Genomic DNA, 19,998 nt, shown 5'->3' on the forward strand with positions numbered 1-19,998 from the left:
CCAATACAAAACTAATAAGAACTGCACACCTGTCTGACTGCAGTGTTAACGGGGACTGGGAGTTGACAAATTTCACCACACTGTGATGCAATCTAACACTTGGGACTAAAACTGATCTAAGAAAGAGAAAGTAAGCGCAAGGACCTCCTGACTCTGCTGCAGGGAGGGGTGGGGGGGACTCCTGTGGAGCCCTTGCACCCCGCTTTGGGAAGCTCTGCAGCGGCCCCATCTCTGGCGCGACTCAGCCTCCTCCCTCCAAGCCCCGCCCCTCCATGGAGCCCTCAGTAAAAGGGGAGATAGATAGTAGTGAACTGCTAAAAACTTTCACAGAGAGAGAGGGAGGTTGTTTAACCACAGTTTGGTAAACAGTCACGTCAACTTCGTCCACGACTGTTTTTTCCCCCCAACTCCGGACCAACGGGAAGCTGTGAATGTCCAACCGAGAGAAGAACGACTCTGATATCCGCATCTGCTGGAGCGCCTTCAAACTTCTACCAAGTTTTTGCTCAACATATTCGGGAGACTCTGCATGGTACGTCCGCTCGCTTTCTACGGCGAATAACCAGTTATCTCGTTTTCTAGAAGGGTATTCCTTGTCATACTACCATTGTAGCCATGTGAATATAGTAAAAAATGAATCTTTTTTCCAGTATAGTGTTTACTTAACCGCCCGTAAATCCCGGTTGAACATCTGCTTGTCGGGCTGTTGACATGCTGCTGTCCTTCCTCTCCTTGGAGCTATACGGAGCCGCCAGCTATCGGCCGCTCCTCCTGTCCACGCCATGTTTTTATAAAACAAAGGGAGTTAAATATGAAAAACAGAAACAGAGAGGGTCTCCTGCTAACGGAGGTGACTCCTTCAGCTGTACGACACCGTGTGTACCGTCTCCTCGCACCCACGGGCGAGTTACAGGCGCTCCTGTGGGATGAAACGTGACTGACAGAGGAGAGACAACGATTTTTTTTTTTTTTTTTTTTTTTTACAATAAAAAAACTATTAGGCTAAGTTATAGGCACCACACCATTGTTTTCTGGCTCAGCTTGGCTGTTTCTGACTGACGAACATCTGTGTGTTTTGATTGTTAGTCAGTGATGTTGTGACAGGACGCGGTTGGTGGGTAATAGTTGTGTAAACAGCAGAGAGGAGATGTGATTCTTTAGAATAACAGACAGATGATTGTTTTGCTATCTGTGATATCGGTCCTTTATCTGACAATAAATCTGCACACTGTTGTATAAAACTACACATCAGTTTACCACACATTGATTGAAAGTTTCACTAATGTGTCGGGGCATGCCCAGGCATTTAACAGCCATCACTTTGATCAATTGAGAGCTGCAGCGACCCACTGATTTGACTCTGTTAGTTGATGGTTGATTTGACAATTTATCAATTCATTGCTTTGTCTATGAAATATTAAAAGAATAATGCAAAAACACCCATCACTGTTCCTTAGAGATGTCTAGAAATTGGTTATTCTGTCCCATCAATTTGGTCTTTTTTTGCCTAAAACATGCCTAACAAGATAGAAGTGATTATTAATGGTCTAAGTAACAAATCAGTCATGTAATGTTTTTAGCTTAAAATGTTGGATAGCCTATCATACTGATGCTTAATTAGAGTATGACAGTTGATGGATTCACCCGGGTGTGTGAAGTTAGAAACATGCAGCACTATGACTATGTCCGTGAAGGTTCTTAGTCATCCAGGTCATCGTCATTGTTAAGTGCTGAAGTTGAAAACAACTGGATTTCTTTAGATTTATGAGGACGTTTTGCCTCTCAAGGTGTCTGTCTTCACCCCACTCAGGGTTAAATACCTGAGTTTCCCCACACTTGTCTTTAGAACTGAAGAAACCTTTTGGATGAGAGGCGAAACATCTTCAACAATCTAAAGATTGCCTTCAACTTTTGCACTTACAGCACTATGACGACAACAAACGTGTTTTTTACACTTTAAAAGCATGAATGTGCACACCACCACCACAACATGCACAAGTGTTAGGATCTGATCACGGTCCCGGGTGTTTTGCAGCACATCAGAACCTGAAGGTGTTGCTGCGTTGCTGCTGAATGGTGTGTGTGGTCAGGCTCTGCAGCTCCGTGAGAAATACAACTATGAGAATGACTTGTAATCAGTCATTCAGAGCTGCACTTTTGTGAGCGAGGGGGTGAGAAGTTTGGTGGTTTGCCAGCTTGAGCCGGTGCGCATTCAAACTGAAAGAGGCTCTGTTCATCTGACCCGTGAGTATCTAGATGACTTACTGTATGAAGCGCTCTGGTGTCAGATTAGTAAGTCTTTACATCTTACTCACACACCACATGACGCTGTTTGTAACACTGACCCTCCCTCAACTTGCTGCTCCCTTCACTTACGGCTTTGTGATCATGGAAACGTTAGAATATGTCCTCTGGATTTGACAACAAGTAAATGCACTGCATGCATATGTGATGACATAGATAGATACAAGCCAGGCCTTTAACACTGAAGTGACCACAAGAATGCAGCTTGGTTTCAGTAATGTGCAGTGCGTTCAGTCTGGGGGTCTACATGCTCTGATGTACTTTCCAGATCTTCTTTGGGTGAATAGTTGCTCGGCTTAGACGGTCAGGGTTGAAGAGAAGTCACATGAGGTGATTTGAGTTGTTGCAGCAACAAAACCAGGACCATGGCACCGGGCTTTTTTTTTTTTTTTTTAGGCGAAACCATCACACTCAACCCAAAACAAGTTTGAAAAGTTTCTAGGTAAATCTTACAATATGTATGTCTTTCCCCTCAGCTCCATTATTATCTTAAATCTTAATCTCAGCATTGCTCCATGCAGCCTGATATGCTTCAGAAGAACTGCTTCTGATTCACTTGACCCGAAAGTCACCTTCCTTTGCTGTGGTCCGTGTTTTACTGAACAGTTTACCTTCAATTAGTCAGCGAAGGAGATGAATGTCAAAGAGGGTCATACATCAAATAGAGGGCGCTGACTCTCCCTCGGTAGCTGAAAGTGTAATATTTGTCATGATCCTTGCAAAATGACTTTCCAGCCCCAGCAGCTGCCACTCCAGTGAAAGGCTCTTTTGTCCTGTGCAAGCTGCTTGCACTGTAGAGCGATGCACCTTTAGTGCTCTGTGCATCACTTCCCATGCACTTCTCTGCATGAGTCACATAGGTGCACATCTGTTTCTTCTTCCACGTGGTTCTTCACAAGTCACAGTGGCAGCCTTTAAACTGTGAACATATGCAATTCCCGTCACAGCACCTTCAACACATGGCTCTGACATTAGAGGTACAGTTACAGTTTTTGTTGTCGCAAAGTATCACGTATCACTCGGAAAAGCAGTTTGCATAGCATTGCCTGTGAACCGCATCTGTCTAAAAAGATGTTTTGATTGTGGCAGCAGAACGTCAGTGATAACCATCTAGAATTAAAGGAGAAAACACCGTGAAAAATTGATACACTTGAATAAAATGTTGGCAGTTTTCAATCTAAATCACCCGTTGAAAAACACAGAATTGCGATATTTTGGAATCTACAGGCCATAAATTAACAGTTTGTTTGAATACCTGTCAGAGTGTTATAAAAGCTAAAGTATGTGTTTCTTATCTGCTCTGAAGTTGTGAAAGTGCTCAAACTCTTGTCTGATCCCCATGACTCACTCCTATGATGCTATTGTTTCTCTGAAAGCTTTTTGAGGTGTGGTAACAAAGAAATACATATGCATATGCATATCTTCTTTCACTGTACAGAAGAAAGAAAGTGTGAAAGCAGTAGTTAAAATTCACTGATTAGGTAACTGGTGTGAAAAATATTCACTGATAAGTTTTGAGTTTACTTTGACAGACTTTGATGATGGTTGTGTGCTGTTAGCAACAGGTTCTATTATGAGCTGTGGTTACTGTATGTTAATATAAAGAAGGTCATGCTTGTCACTGTTGTGTGGGGTTAGGGTTAGGGTTAGTGACAGCTGCAGAATTTACTAGCACATTTCAGGATATGAACATTTAAACATAATAATGTAATCATATAAAATTGCACATTGGCATCTTGCTGTGCCTCCCTTCTTTTACTTGAGTTTAATGTCAGGCTAGAAAGCACCTTAGGTTATTATATTGTCCTGGTCAGTCTCAAAAGAATCACATTTCAAGTACTTGCCACATCTATGTTAGCTGTTGGTACCAATGGTGTTGTAGAAAAACTATAGTTCCAGCAGAAATTTGGCAGTGAAAGATATGGTTCTCTAGACCACAATATGTCACTGAGACCTTAGTGTCTAATAACCTTATGTCTTTTAGGCTACATCTTGTAATCTTACTGTTAAAACAGACATGTAGACTTATGTAGAATAATGACTGTTGTCCAGTGTAGATTGTTTTATTGTTGCAAAATTATATATATATATATATATAAAAACGAATGAAAAATGAAAAAAAAAGCAACATTAAACAATTAATTGACCAATCGGGTCAGTAGCCATTTCTTTCTGTAGCTGCAACTGTATTCAAAATGTGTAAGGCTACTGTACACAAACTACAGTATAATGCCACTGTAGTTATAGTGAATGGAAAAAAGCCTCTGGGTGGGTTTTCCCCATGGCAGCAGGTGACTGATATGCGAGGGAAGGTGTTGCTAGGAGATACAGTGGCAACTTGTGGTGTAGGCCACCACTAAGTGGAGCGTGTAATAGCTATATGCGCCGTAGCCTACAAATGTTGATACAAGACATTCTTCCATTTTTCAGCATGAAACATAATGTCGGTTAGATATTTAAGCAATTGGGAGGACTCATCATAGGCTACTGTTCAGTTTGTACATTATTTCACTTGAGAAATGAAAGGTTGGTTACCAGTAGCCTAGGTGGATTGAACTTTTCCTTCATGCCAGCCCCTTCCATTGTTATGTTTCCTCCACGTGATAGAAAGGAAGATTCTAGTTAGCGTCTAGTTAGCGGACAAAGCTAACAGCTACCTGAATTAGCTTGTATCTGAAAGACGATATACAGTATAAATCAAATTGCCTTGCCTATTATTTTGTTATTTGGTGAGGATAAACTCTGTATTGTGTGTAGAACCGGTGGCCGTCAGTGTTTGTGGTTGGATTACTAAAATGAAAGCTTCAGGGAGCATCATGCTGATTATCTTGGTGATTCTAAGCTGATTACTCAAGACCCCACTGGAAGCATCCAGCGCTCCCTGATGCTCTCAGTTAAAGTGTGTTAATAACCTGTGGCACGTTCCTAAAGTGTTTCGCACCCAGCGAGTCAGTCAGCTGTGGGCACTGGAAAGGTGCATGTGTGCACGCCATGGTCCTTTGAAGCATTAACGACCCCCCCCCCCCCCCAATTAACCCTCCCGGATTAAACCCCTGGTCTCTAAACTGCTCCTGCTCTTGTCTCATCTCATCATGCACACAGAGTATATTAACCAGAACCCAGTTCCCTGCTGTTTGTTCATGCTCAAACATAACATACTTTCTGTACTTTTGTTCACTTTGCAGCTGGAGCTCGAAGCTGACTTCCTGTAGGCCGCTTCATAGAGAGGGAAATCCTTGTGGAAAGCAGGAGAAAGGCCTGTTCACCTTTACCTTCCTCACACTGGAAGCTGCGGGATAATAACAACATGCCTCACAGATCCTCACAGATTCCTGTGCTGCTGCTTGCAATATGTTGCCTGGCATCTGCAGGTAAGTTTTACTCACTCCGTGTACAGATTATCTAAAAATAATGCCGTTGCCTGGCTGTTGTTTGAAGTATAGTCACTTTTGAGACAACATTGTACCCATTCAAATGACACTGTGACCACGCAGGCTTGTGGCCCATACGCAGGGATTTTCCACTCTTTTTCCCAGCATGCCTTTCTAGGCAGTGCTTGTCAGAGCTGTGAGTAAGGGGGATTTACCTTTAAGAAAGGCTGACAGGTTCAATCTCAGAACACAAAGACTCAGTAGGCCTACGCGTATCTGTCAGATTGATTGGAATGATACTCAGATACTGCCAAACACTCAATAATTTACAGCTGTTAAACTGAAGACAGAGAGAAGGAGGATCACCTAGTAAACAGCCACAGAAGTGGATGCATCACTATATCATATCAAATTCACATAAGGCATACTGCCTCAACTCACCCTGACCTTATCTCACTGATGAGAAATACAATGCTCTACCTCTCAGTTTTTATGAAAGTGCATGTTGCGTATGACCTTTTAGAGTCCATGTCAATATGAACAACTGAGTGAATGCTGCAATTTCTATCTGAGACAGCTTACCACTTACAGTCACCTCTGTGACCTTAAGATTGCTTTCATTGTCTCTGAATGCAGGATGCAGTTCTTGTGTGTAAGGCACTGTGTAATATTAGTTTTTGTTCTTATGTTTCTTATTCTTTTTACATTGAATCATTTACTATAAAATATTCTCATAAAAATGCACATTAGTGTTGATCTATAGGGTTTGGAGTTGTAGGTCTTTGCCACTCACAGAGGATGTGGGTAGGAGTTTGCAGTGTGAAACTGTATGCACACTGAAATGTATGCCAACACCTGCACGGTAATGTAACCACAATGACAATACTGGTATGCTGATATTTATCACAGATCATGCCATTTCAGTATCTTAAGCGTGTAAGCATGCTAACATTTGGTGATAAGCACTAAATGAGAAATACAAATAAACAAGGAAGAACTAGGCTACTGCGACTGATTAGAATATCACTAGAGGAAAAACATTACAACAGTTCATCTTTAGGCGAACAGGAATGTTGGCAGACGTCATGACAAATGTTTTACCTTCAACCATGAACCTACATGGAAATGTCAAGGGGACCACCAAAGTCATTAGATTACATCCATGTGGAACCACAAATGTCAGTATGAAATTACTCCTGGTCAGTTCACTGACGTAGAGAAATTTCACTGGATACAGTGACTTTGGCCTGTCTGTCGCCTCAGAGAGGTTAATAAACCAACAAGGGGTCGAGTCCAAACCATCTGCCAAAGTTTAGATATTCATCTAACAATTTTGGACACATTATACTCAAAACCATAAATGTCAATCTCATTAGAGCGGAGGAGGAAAAGTTAATTGCTATCATTAGGATTCACCCGCTGGGGGCCAGTAATGTCTTTGCCAAATTTCATTTTAATCCCTCCAATTGCTGTTGTGACATTTCAGTCCCTGACCAAAAATTTGGCAACTGCTCAGGGTTAGCACCTGTTGGATATTATATATACGGACAATTATGACATTGTCATACTCAGTGAAATGTATTATTTTGTAGGTTTTCAGTAAAAAGTATTGATTTTGTACTTTTTTGTGCTAAAGTTGTCAGATAGTCATATTTGTACTGACTAAAAGTTGTGGAGCTGGTTACTATGTGCATATAGGGGAACTGTCACTATTGTAAAGTCCATATAGGCATCAAAATTCAACAGTGTTTTTTGGACTTACTGACCTAAGCCTGACACTCAGCCCCACAGTTGATGACAAAAATGCCAAGTTGGCTTGAATCCGGCAGGACCCTCTCTGAGAATCTGTCGTACATTCCTCCTCTATTTTTCATCATTGTTACATGTCGTGTTTACAGAGACTGGTTTTTTTTACAACGTACAACTTTGGATTTGACCCCGCTCCAGCTCTAATCTGCAACATCCCGTATTGTTTTTCTGTGGTAGCCCAGGAATGATTACCCAGTAGGAGGCGTGCTACATAACTAGCGCAGCAAAAAAAGTGCGGTTCATGTTTTTCATGCTTTTCAGCCTGATTGCCGCCATAGGTTATTATTTCAAAAGTTCTTCTCCATTCTCTGGAGGCTTGAACCGCACTCCAGAGAGCTGACTTTTACTCAAACAATAGCAGTGTAGTCAGTATGTGCTGTGGGTAGAGCAAACATAATTTCTCCCACAATGCCAGGATCTCCAACACAATGAAGTCACGTATCAAGTTTTCCTCTAAATTCTTCCTCGTACGGCACGAGGCATTGTTGTACTGTGTCACAAGGGACAGATATTTACAGTTAGACAACCAAATGCCCTTTCCTCCAAAGTGCACTGGCAGCCAGTGATTTATGGACAAATCTTCAGATGCTCTTGACTTATCCAAAGAATTTCTGAACAGGTAAAATACGGGCACATTTATTCAAAAAAATATTCAAGGCCACAAAACTTTCACATATTTTTGTCCAAATCAACTTATTTACCAACTGTTATTGGCGAAACAATTTTTTTTTCTACATCTGCCTATCTTCCACCTCTCTCCTTTTCTGTCTATTTCTATCATCACACAGCATCTGTGTAAACAGTCACATCTGCCCTCTAAACTTGTCAGGAGTGCTCTTACGTAATGTTTAGATTAGTCTGCAATGAGTTTTCTCTCAGTGTAATGCAACCCAGGATCTGGGCCTCCCATCATAACTCTTAAAAGTCAGACTGAGAGCACCTTGACGTCCATATTTCAGCTCTCTGCTCTGCTGCTTCACTCTTCATTTTGGTGTTTATCACTTTTTTTTCTCTCCATATCCCTACTACTATTTTGTGGTTGTGTCTCCTCAACTTGCCAAAATAGTTATTTAATGAAGGATATATAGTGGAACTTTGGGCTGACTTTGGGTTTTGCAGTGAAATAGAGTCCTGTAGGAGCGCTGCCAAGATATTAATTTGAGGCACTTGCCAGAAACAGCTCCGGCAGGATGCTGGTTATCCTGGAGGCACAACGCCGGGCATCGCTCGCTGAAAAATACACCAGTATTATTGAGTGCAGCAGAACTTTCACCCTGCTCTTATAGCCTTTCCTGGTTTTTACGTATGGGGCGGCTTGATGAGTGACGGAGCAATTAGAGCAAATCTGTCCTCAGCTATTCACCGAAGAAGTACGTTCATTTACACTGGGATTGTGAGGCAAAACAATAACTGGAAAAAGGAATAGAGCTGTGCGCACTACAGTCCATATGTTTGACTTAAGGACGTTTAAATGTCTTTACAGTAAACTAAACTCTCTCTCTCTGTCTGCATTTTTGTATACTCTTGGCAGACAAGAGTCACTACGATGCCAAAAGTGGTTGTGATGTTTTTTTTCCCCCCACAGTTGAGCAAAAGGTTTGTCTCTATATCCAAAATGTGTTCTTAGGGCCAGCAAGAGGGGGGACTGCCAAAAAGCATTGTGCAACCGCTGTAATCTGAGAGGTGGGATAGCCAGGGGGAGGAGAGAGGCCGGCGCAGGCGTGGGTCGTCTGGTCCAAATCGACACACTCCACACACGCACAGTGTGCCAAACCAACAGAGTCCCTTCCAGCACGCTAAAGCAGATGTTGCCCTGTGATTCATGAGAGGAGCTGGAACAGCGCAGCACAGAGGCAGTGTGCTGTTAGGCAGAGCGGTTGGGATGTTTACATAGCAACGGGAATCCTTGAGTGTGTCTAATTACAGGTCTGCTCTCCCCCCATAGTGAAACCTTTATCTTAACAGGGCTGTCAAGGAGGAGGCAACCATTCTGTCCGTTTATATCTCTTGCTTATTAAACAGAGGTCACCCTAGTATTACCCACTTTAATGAAAAGCCGTGTCGGAATTGAATTGCGGAGTATTTACATACTGATTTAAGTAAATCTTACTCACGGGCTTTGATATTTTTCTCCCTCTACTTCTTTACATACGCCCCCTCAACCGGGAGCACTTGAATGAACCTCAGCAGCAGCAGCCTCGGTCTCGTGTCTCGTATTTTATGCTCAGGTTCGTCATTTCATGTCAGCCGCCCCTTAAGAGGATGCTTACGCAAATCTGCAGGAGTAAACTGAATCCAGCCCCCTTTCCTTTCTATCTCTCCATAGTTCCAGTAAGCAGGCGTATAAATAATTTAGTTCAGAGCCAGTAATGAAAGACAGCTGGGGTGATTGTGCGTTTTCCATTGTGTTTCACAGCCGCGTAAAAAAAAAAAAAAAAAAAAATGGAAAAGAAAAGAAGAAGCCACTGAAGCTTGGAAGAGTTCGAGTAAATGTGGAGTGTGACTTCATTGAAGAAATAGAGAATAATGATAAACACTCCCTCTCTTCACTTAACCTTTAAAAGCAGCAAGAATAAATATGCCCCGCTCTCATGTTGTAATGGCTGAGGTGTGCAGTCGTTTATATTTCCCAACCATGATGACCAGTGTTAGTTTAAAAGAACTTTCGTTGCCTAATCACTTTTGTAAAGGTGCCAATTTTGGAGTGGAGGACTCTTTATCTGCAAAATAATATGGGATGCCGGGTGAAGGTTTCCAGGTGGTGTCTTTCGTCAGACCAGCCCCTCTTGGGGCCTCACCTTCCCCAGTCCATTTCCACCAGATGAGTCCTGCTGAAAGACCATGTCCTAATTTTGGAAAGGTTCTTTGGAAAACAGGAGTGTCTGTCCAAAAAATGACAGCGGGCCCTTCTGTGAACCTGATATTTGCCTCAGATCACAAACACACACAATTGGAAATACTTTTGTTTTCCATTTGTTTTTCAAATTTTGATTTCTGATGTGTAATCGAGACAGGATTTGCTTGGTTACTGTAGAAATAGAATATAAATCAAATGAAGCAGTAGTCATAGTTTATTTGTTGTCTGTTAACCGTTCACTCACCCTTTTATTCATCACACTCTCTCCATTTGTCAACCGTCTAGTTAAGAGGCCGTCCTCCCCTCATCCTCTCTGTATATTGATATATAAGACAGAATGGCATTTGACAAGTCATTTTTCTTCTTTGCCCCGTCTGAACTGAAGCCCAGTGGAATGTAGCCCTTTCCAACTTGTTTGAAACTGCTCTCGGCTTTGCCCTTTCCCACCTCTCTGACTCGCTCACACAAGGCTCACACAAGGCTCACACACTGGCACAAAGGCCCAGCATTGTTTCACTCTTTGCTTTCTGTTGATGGCAACCTGCTGCTTCTCAAAGAACCCTGTTATCGAGTCTGAGTGATGATGTTTCTGTAAAACATCACAGGAACAAAGACATCATTTTTTCATTGGTTGCTATTTGATTGATGTCGAAGAAAGAATGTGCTTGGTATTATAGATTTAACAAAAACCTAACCCCGCACTAAACTTATTGTACGAAGAACTTAGAGGTTTGACTTGTGCAGTTCGCATTTAGCATTAGACTTGAGAACTGCAGTGGTATGTGCTAACTTACTTACCTTTTTTAAACATCAAAAATGATATATAGTGATATTAGTACAGTGGTTCCCAACCTTTTTTGGCTCGTGACCCCATTTTGACATCACAAATTTCTGGCAAGCCCCGTCAATCAAGATGCGCCAGCTTAGATTTGATACGTTGCATTTTATTTGACCTTGATTTATATTTATATAGTGAAAGTATAGAATACAGTTGTTTAACATTGTCTGTGTTGTTTTTAATCATACTTTTAAAAAGAATAATAATTACTTGAAAAAAATATTTTTATCAGTCTTTTTTTTATTTTTATCAATTACTAGACATTTCAGGCGACCCCATTTGAATTCCAGGCGACCCCACCAGGGGTCCCAACCCCATGGTTGAAAAACACTGTATTAGTATATTATAGTAGTGTATATAGTGATGCTTTCCAACCTCCTTTGACCAATCAGACAGTATAAAGAGTTTCTTTTTTGCTCTTCCACAATCGCACAATCAAACAGAATCAAACAAACATTGATTATCTGCAGCTGGTAATCGGCCTAGAGATGCTCTTTTCTATTACTGTGCCAATGTTAACAGTTGCTTACTCAGAAAAGTAAACTGTTGGGTGGGTTTAGTGTCAAAATAAATGAACATGCTAATTAGCTAGATGCAGCACGGCACACCCCATCTCATAATGCTATTTTGCAACAATAAGTCACTGTAGTGTCCCTGGCCTCAGTTCAGTACTACTAGGAATATTTATAATAATAACAATTATATATTTATATATCACTTTTGACAGCCCAAAGTCACAACAACATAACAACAACACAATATAACAGAACACAAAAACAATAAAAACAGAACAAGAATCAGAAGACACCAAAAATATGAAACAGTCAGAATAAAATGAATAAATTGATCCTCTTATAAACACAACAGAAGATTAATCTCTTTGAAATTACCACCATCATCACCACCACCACTTCCGAAACCATATTCAGCAGCAGCAGAGAAACCTGACCATAATAGCATTCAACTTTCACTTGCTACAACATGTGACATAATCTTGAAAGTTAGCTATAGCAACAATCACAACCGTTTCTTTCCTGACATAAAGACAGCCATTTAAAGATCTTTCAAGTTTCCAACTGAATGTATTCATTCACTACCCTTCCCATGTGAATTTTTATACCACTGTTCATATGAAATACTTTATATTGAGGAGATCTGGCAAGGCAGATAATCCAGCCTGAAATGAAATGAGGCTGATATAAAGAGGGACAAGACAAATGCCCTTCAGGCGTCCATCCCTGCCTCCCCCACTGAGTTTGCATTTTTGTGAATGTGGATTAGTTGGTTGCTCTCAAACACCCACCAAGCTGCTGTCAGTAACTTTTTTTCGCAGGCATCTGTGATTGATGAGTGATACGCCCTTGAAGCAGCAGGAGAGACGTTGGCTTGTTTATTTAGGAGGGGCGGTTCTGCTCGGGTACTATAAGTACTAACTGCAGTGTGCCGGATGAGCTGATGGCTGATGCACTCCACTTTATGATATCTCACTAAAGACATGTCTTCTGGAGAGCTTCGACAACACTGTTATAATGATGCCAGTACACACAGTCGGCACCACTGCAGCATTTCATACTGTCATTGCCAATCAAGCCTTCACTCGTCATAAAGAATAATCCATGTTTTACATTAGTTGACCACATCTGATTTAGGTTAGCGATACCAGTTTGTGCAAATATTTGTTGGTTTTAACTACTTCTAGATGCACAAACAGTTCAATTCGTCTTTGGTGACTGTGTTGACAACTTTTTTGTTCTTTGATATTATAGGTCCAGACAGCATATGTCAGCACCCATCAGTGAAGACATACATTGGTATAGCCCGGGCCAGTAAATATGCACACATTCTCGGTCTCTCCCAGCTGTCTCACTTTACACAGTGGCTCCTATGTTCCTCTGGGAATAAGCCTTGTCATCCATCTCTTCAAAGCCACACTGATTTACTGTATGTCTGCATTTAGAGGTAGAGAGGAATGTACCCACTTCCATCTCGCCTCTGGGTTCATTTGCTGCTTGTAATTGGCCATGTACTTTTTTTTTTCCTAATGCTGATGGCTTAACAACAGGTGCCCACTCCATCTGTCAGGGCTGATGAATAATAACCAGACTCACTGTCTGTAAGAGAAAAGTGTTTTTGTCCCCCACCTTTCATTGTACAGAATACATGAACTTAAAGCTGTTTGATAGTGTTTAAGATCAGTCATTTACAGGTGAACCTATTGCCATGATGTGTGAAACCACAGGTAATTTTTTATAATTTCAGTTTACTGCGATCTCTTTAGACAGTTTCATCTTTCTGTCCAGCTATCCAGATAAGATGAGATCAGAGTTAATCAATGTTCATTTATTCTGGGTTTTGCCTCTCAGGCAACAAAATACCGATCTTATCCTCTTGGTGGGAAAGAGTAAGACAATGCTATGCTTCTCAGAGTTGAAAAAACTATACTTCTTACTCCTCAGCTTTTTATTGGGTAAAAAAAAAGAAAATGGAAAACTGACCTTTTAAGCTATATATGGATAGTCTTGTTTTTGTTATGTTGTTATAAAGCATTGATTGTTTTATAGATTCATACGTATATAAATGCAGGAAAAGCCATTGACTTTTTCCTCTACTGTGCCCAAAACTAATGCCTTTGTAAATGAGAGATGCATTTTTCCTTTGTATTCTGTGCCTTTGCTGTTGCTGAAGCTTTTACAATGAATATAATTTATTGTCTGAACACCTGTTAACATACTTAGGCTTTGCCTGCGCATATCTGCACTTGTGTTTTTTGCTCCCACATAAACAGACTAGAATCTATTGAAACCTCTTTCTTTTTACTGTTTTTTCAATTGTGTGCCAGCTGACACGATTGCAGTTGATGAATCTACCACTGGAGAGTGTTTGGGTGATTAAGTTACAGGCAGGTTTGTGGGGATATCTGACTTCAGATTTCACACTTTGATGGGAGAGTTTACGACTTCCCTAATGGCGTTCGGTCTCACTCCTGCCCTCCTCCCTTCATCCTATTCCAACTTCCTTCTCTTATGCCTCCAATTTTACAGTCCAGAGATAAATCCTTTTCATAGGCGGACCAATGAAGTGAACTTACACTACCCTTATGAAAGGCTTTGCTCACTTCCTGTAGTAGTGGCTCAAGGTTCAGGGGTGAGTGGGCTGCGCTAATGTCAACACTGCACAGCTAGTGATTCTTTAGTCCAAATCCCCTTAGGAAAACAAAAGCGGGCAGAATATTACGTTCCCTAAACTGGTTTGCGTGGTTCATGGTTCATGGGAATCATGCCCTGCAGTTAAAAGACCACAGGATTCATTTAATCCTGTGGTTCATATGGGAACTGGGATATCTTCGATAGGGAGCAGATATTTGAAACAAAGAGGCCCTTCTGAGCTTCTTTGTATCTATTGTAATTAAATTGGCCTTATTGTATCTTTGCATTATTGGAGAAATGTATTGTACATGCATTAAGGTTCATTATTGTCTTGTTTTTCTCATAAAGGGCATCATGGCATTGCTTTTATGAGGCAGGTGTTGACATCTGTGAAGTTATCCTCACTGCTTTGACTTTCCTATGCATTTGAAGAAACTTAATCAGCCCGCTTGCTAGAGGATACTGGGAACTTGACATGTGAGGATGTGTATACACACACACACACACACACACACACACACACACACACACACACACACACACACACACACACACACACACACACACACACACACACACACACACACACAGGGGGAAGGTTCTGTTTGTTTATCTTCGGAAATGGCTTTGTGGGAATATCAGATTTGTCCCTAACTGGCACACAGACTGACATCACTTCCTGTACCCAAACCTTGGCTCAGTGCCACCGTGTGGAAAGCAACAAAGTGCATTCTCTGGAAACAGAGGCACTTATCTCTACTAAGATATGAGAGGAGTCTATTGATAAATGCACCAAGCAGTTGGGGTCCTTTTATGTACTCGCTCAAACTGAAGTTTGAAGACACACGCAGCTCTCTTTTCAATTCAGTGCCCTGAATAAAAATATGTTCACTCTAGTTTAAACAGAAGGTCACAGATGCTTTGATGACACACTATGAACGATACATTTGTCAACATCTGAAATTATGATTTTGTCGGTCAATCAAAAGAAAAATAATCACCAACTTTAGTAAGTTTTAGGTAACTTTACAGCTGAAAGAGATTTTCCCCGTGCAGTTCTACGTAGCTCTTAAAATGTGGTGTTGGTCTTTTGTGGTATTGAACTGAAGAATGTTAGTCTGGACTATTGATCAGATAAATAATTGCATTGGAGGACGTCAACTTCGGGCTTCAAGAAATTGTGATTGGCAATATTTTAGTCATAGCATCTCATAGGCCAAGCAAAACAGCTCCAACCCTAATATGTGATACTGAGACCACTGAATCCATTCTGTTGGTGGTGTAATCAAACATTACCTAATATAAAACCTTTGGTAGTATGACATCAGCCAGTGAGGTATTCACTTCAAAATTTAAGCGTTCATATTGATATACACTATTCAGTCCAAAGTACAAACACAGACTTTGAAGCATTACAAACTGATTACACCATTGTTTCTGTTATACATGTACTGTAGGCCTTCTCAATTTTTAGAAAGACTTTTTGTTCCAAAATTGTCGCAATTCTCCCGTTTCCCTGATGTTTTTGCTATTATTTTTATATGCACGGCAGGTTTTGGTCCTTCAGACAGCTCATTGTCAAGAACCGTCAAGACGAAAATCAGACGACTGCATTATGTCGGTTTGCACAGTGATTGGTGTCTTCCTCTCTGTGGTCTGTGAGGTGTGAAAATGAAAGAACTTCTGATCACCTTCATTTTCTTGCATTGCTTTAATAGTCTGGACTGACAATCGGTTGGATTTGAAAGAACATCTGAAAGAGATATTAGTGCTTAAATCACAAAGTGGGTTACAGTGCAACAGTAGCCTGCCAAGTACCGAAAAGTATTTTTGCAGTCTGTCCCTCTTTAATTTTGATTTACTAATTTTACTTCACAGGCAAGCCTAAATACATTTTAGGTAGTTAATAAAAAGAATAACAAAAAATAAATTCATGTGGTGTTACATCCAAAAATGTCACATCCAAAGTTACTAGGAGACCACCATGTGTTTGTTGTTGTTAACCCCCAAAAAGTTAAAGAAATTGACACTGAACTGCGTGAAGAGGTGTGTAGTAGGAGAAAACGAAAGAAAAGGCTTTAACTGATGCATACCAGAGTTCAAATATCATAAACGATCCTTCACACTGTCTGTTAAACTTTTATGGGTTGGCACTAAAAGGTAATTTCTCCTCTGGAATACAGTACATGCTCCATCCTGCCACCAAGGTGAGTACTGATTGGTAACGTACTTTTTGTGCAATCCTGCTGACAAACAAAGAAAAATACAGGTTAAACCATCACCTCTATGGTGAGGTAATCAAACTTTCATTTAAAAGCATGTGACACTAGTGCATTCAAGACTTGCCCCACTTTTTTATGTTTTAGCCTAGCAGCATAAAAAACAGTCACTACAACAGGTGCTTGGTTTAATATGGGTTGTACTTAAATGCCCAGTGATTCATGGTAGAGTGCATTTGGCATAACCAATCCAATAACCCATTGCTATCTCCTATACCATCACAAGCCACACTCTTCTACTTCCACACACTTCCACTTTGCTGTATTTCTAATAAAATGGTGCAGTGTTTCACACAGAGTTAGATTCTTCAGTTGATTCCATATTGTGACTGGCTGGTGAGCACATTCCTGACACTCTGATGCAGTTCACACAGCCCATAGCTCCACATTGAAGTATTGGCACAAATCAACAACATTAGCAATATTCTGTGTTATATGATAAAAAAAAAGTGTGACTAAATCTTACATTTGTAATGAAGTTAGTGAATTAACAGGAAACACCAGGTAGCAAGAAGCTTAGTCCATTATGCATGACGTTATACACTCTTGTCATAAAGAAGAAAGGCTGGAACGTCAACTGAGAATTCAAACCAATTCTGAATATTTATTCTTTGAAAACTCAGCTTTTTTGAACACTGTGCTGTATTTTGATTATCACTTCTATCTCAGCTTTCTTTCAAAGGCTTTAGCTGCATCTTTTCAGCAGCAGGTTCACCATTTTCCCCTCCTCAGTTACAGTTCCCATTAAGAGAGCCGTATCTGCTATGTGTTACTAAATTCTAACATCTGATTTCCATCTGTTTGGCACAATAAACCAAAATCTGGTATTATTACTGCGTCTTTTATTAGTGTGTCTGTTGCAGTGACAGTATTCAATACCTCTTTTTGTAAGATACTGAATACTGTGTTGATATTACTAATTACCAACATGTAACTATACACTTTTATCATTGTAACTAGTAGTAAGGAGAAAAGTATGAAGTAAAATGGTGCGAGCAAAAATCCAGCTGAAGTCATTTTCACTTCCTGTGCTCACCTACAGTCAAAGACTGAAAGCAGTGATGAAAGTTTGTGATCTGAATGAGTCTGTTGTTTTTTCCACTTAGTACTAACTTTCCTCTGTCTTCTCACTTTCACAAGTAAAACCACAACACCCTTTTACTTGTGGTTTTTCACATTTGTTGTACTTGTCAGTCCTAATGCCTGTCATTTTGAAAGTGGGCTGTTGCCACCTGTCCTCCAAGACAGGACAGTCCTCTTTTTGTCTTTACAAGAGCAGATTTCATGCCTACTAACGTGGTGATGGTTGTCCCCAAGTAGATCTGCAGGATTCTGGATAGTGTCTGGAAATCTGTGGATTGATTTTGTTGGCTGAATAAATTCCGAACTATTTCTGATTCTTTGTCTGTATGCTCCATGTCTGGCAGCTGTCGAAATGCCCCCTGTGAGCCCTGTTACAACACAGGAACATCTCCTGCAAAGTGTTTTGTGTGCGTGTGAACCACACAGCACAACAAGCTGTTGGAGGGTCAGTGGGTGGTACCCAGTCTACTTCAGTTTGCTTTGTTTCGTTTTTTTTTTCTTTGGGAGTTTCAAATCTTTCCCTTGTTCAAACAGTGTCAAAAATCCCAGCATGCAAAGCTAAAAGAGCAGATGTGAAGGCGTGAGAGGAGTGTGTTGAATCTCCATGAGGCATTTTTTGAGATTCTAAATAGACTAATTAAACAACTAAATAGAATAATGTCCACAAAAACAGATATTTGTAGACCTTGAGTTCTTACCTTTAAAATCCTATTCAACCTTTTCCTGCAGTGGTTAACCACTCAAACAACTTTAGGTATTTGAATTGTGAATGTGACTTGACCTCACAGCTGGGCAGGAGGGAAAGATTGTGGTGATGATGAGATGTTGTTGTTAAATCTGTTCAGGCAGATCAGGGGCTGGGTGTCTTGTCTGTGTTGGCGTTCGGTCTGATTTAACCTGACACAGATATGTGTATGAAAAATAGCCTCCCATGAATGTTAACAAAATTAATGATTGGGATTAGATAGAACATGTGTTTTGATGGAAGTTTAGAGATGCAGGCTCAGTTTGCCACGATTGGCCGGACTGAGATGGATGTATAGTGCTATGCAGGTATGGTTCAGTTCACAGTGCTCCAGATATCATGGGTTTTGCCAGACCCTGGAGAAATGAAGCGTTTAATCTCATCACTTTATTTCAGTATTTTCAAAATTATGTCTAAAAATGCCGCTGCAATTAGCCTGCATTTGGTAATAGATTGTTTTCCTGTAATTTGCTGTGGTTTGGAGATATTAGTTCATATCTTACCCTACAGTCATACAGTCAGTTTAATGGTAATTTGTTACTGTGGTACCAAAATAGTGTGGTAATCTACACAAAAGGGAAGGATGCATGTAATATTTTTGGATATACTTAGTTTTACACTCTCTGTTGCTGAGTTGCATCTCTCTGAATGTATTAACTACATTTCTGATATTACTGTTGCAGCTCTGACACCAGCTTTACCATAAGATTTTGCCATATATGTTGTTTAAGGAGGTATTTGTGGTATCGTTTGCAGAGTGTCTGGTAGGCCCAGGCTGGACTTGTTTTTCTGGCAGAGTGAACAACAGTTTCTCTCATTCCTCTGCTGTGGGCGTTTGGCCTGGCCAGCTAAAAGGCACTTGCAGCAGCTGGACAGGACATACTCTGTACTCTTTGGATGACCGAGGAAACAGAAAAGGTGGCCGGAGAGGAGGGGAGACAGAGGTGGGGGAGAGAGGCAGACAGACAAGGTGACAGAAGACACAAAGCTGTGGCAGGGAGAACAGATGCAAGCCCTACTTCCTCCATATTTTTTTTTTCTGTCCTTTTAGGTTGTAGGCTAATGGCAATGACATATGTGATGGGATTAGAACTCAGCTGGCTTCAACTGAATGAGTGGTGAAAGCTTTTGTCCGTTGCTATGTTTCAGTTTGAAGTTTTTTTCCAGACACAATACACAACCGTACATTATCAAAGTAAAACTAGATCTACATACTCGTGTATGATTTGCGTTAAGTTTTTGTCAACCAACTCAAACAAACATAATTGGATCATGTGAAAATATTAATTAATTGAATTTTGATTAAAATGACTATTATATGTGTTATACAGTAGGCTATGTCAATATGTTTTTGGAACAGCCAGTCTTCACCTCTGACCACCACTCTACTGGTACCCTAAACCATGACCAGTGCCTCTTGTGGCTGTTACTGTTGGTCTGGATCCACTTTGATTTGCCATCTTAAAGGAGAATTCCGGTCATTTTTTACCCCTAAATCGTTGTCCTGATGGTCACCCAGTGTTGGGGGAAGCAAAAAACGTGACTAAAATTGATGCAGGCAAACCG

At 40.7% G+C, this 19,998-nt stretch overlaps 1 protein-coding gene across 1 annotated transcript in view; it reads left to right on the forward strand.

The window, feature by feature from the left end:
* Positions 1 to 296: 296 nt before the first annotated feature.
* Positions 297 to 19,998, forward strand: part of tgfbr3 (transforming growth factor, beta receptor III) — an 84,676-nt gene continuing 64,974 nt past the window's right edge. Inside the window, exons 1-2 of the mRNA XM_083969763.1 lie at positions 297 to 532; positions 5,490 to 5,675. Coding sequence (XP_083825889.1) covers positions 5,612 to 5,675 — 64 coding nt within the window. The 5' untranslated portion in view covers positions 297 to 532; positions 5,490 to 5,611. The remainder of the gene's footprint in view (positions 533 to 5,489; positions 5,676 to 19,998) is intronic.

Source organism: Trachurus trachurus (genome assembly GCF_905171665.1).
Source record: "Trachurus trachurus genome assembly, chromosome: 4".
NCBI lineage: Eukaryota > Metazoa > Chordata > Actinopteri > Carangiformes > Carangidae > Trachurus > Trachurus trachurus.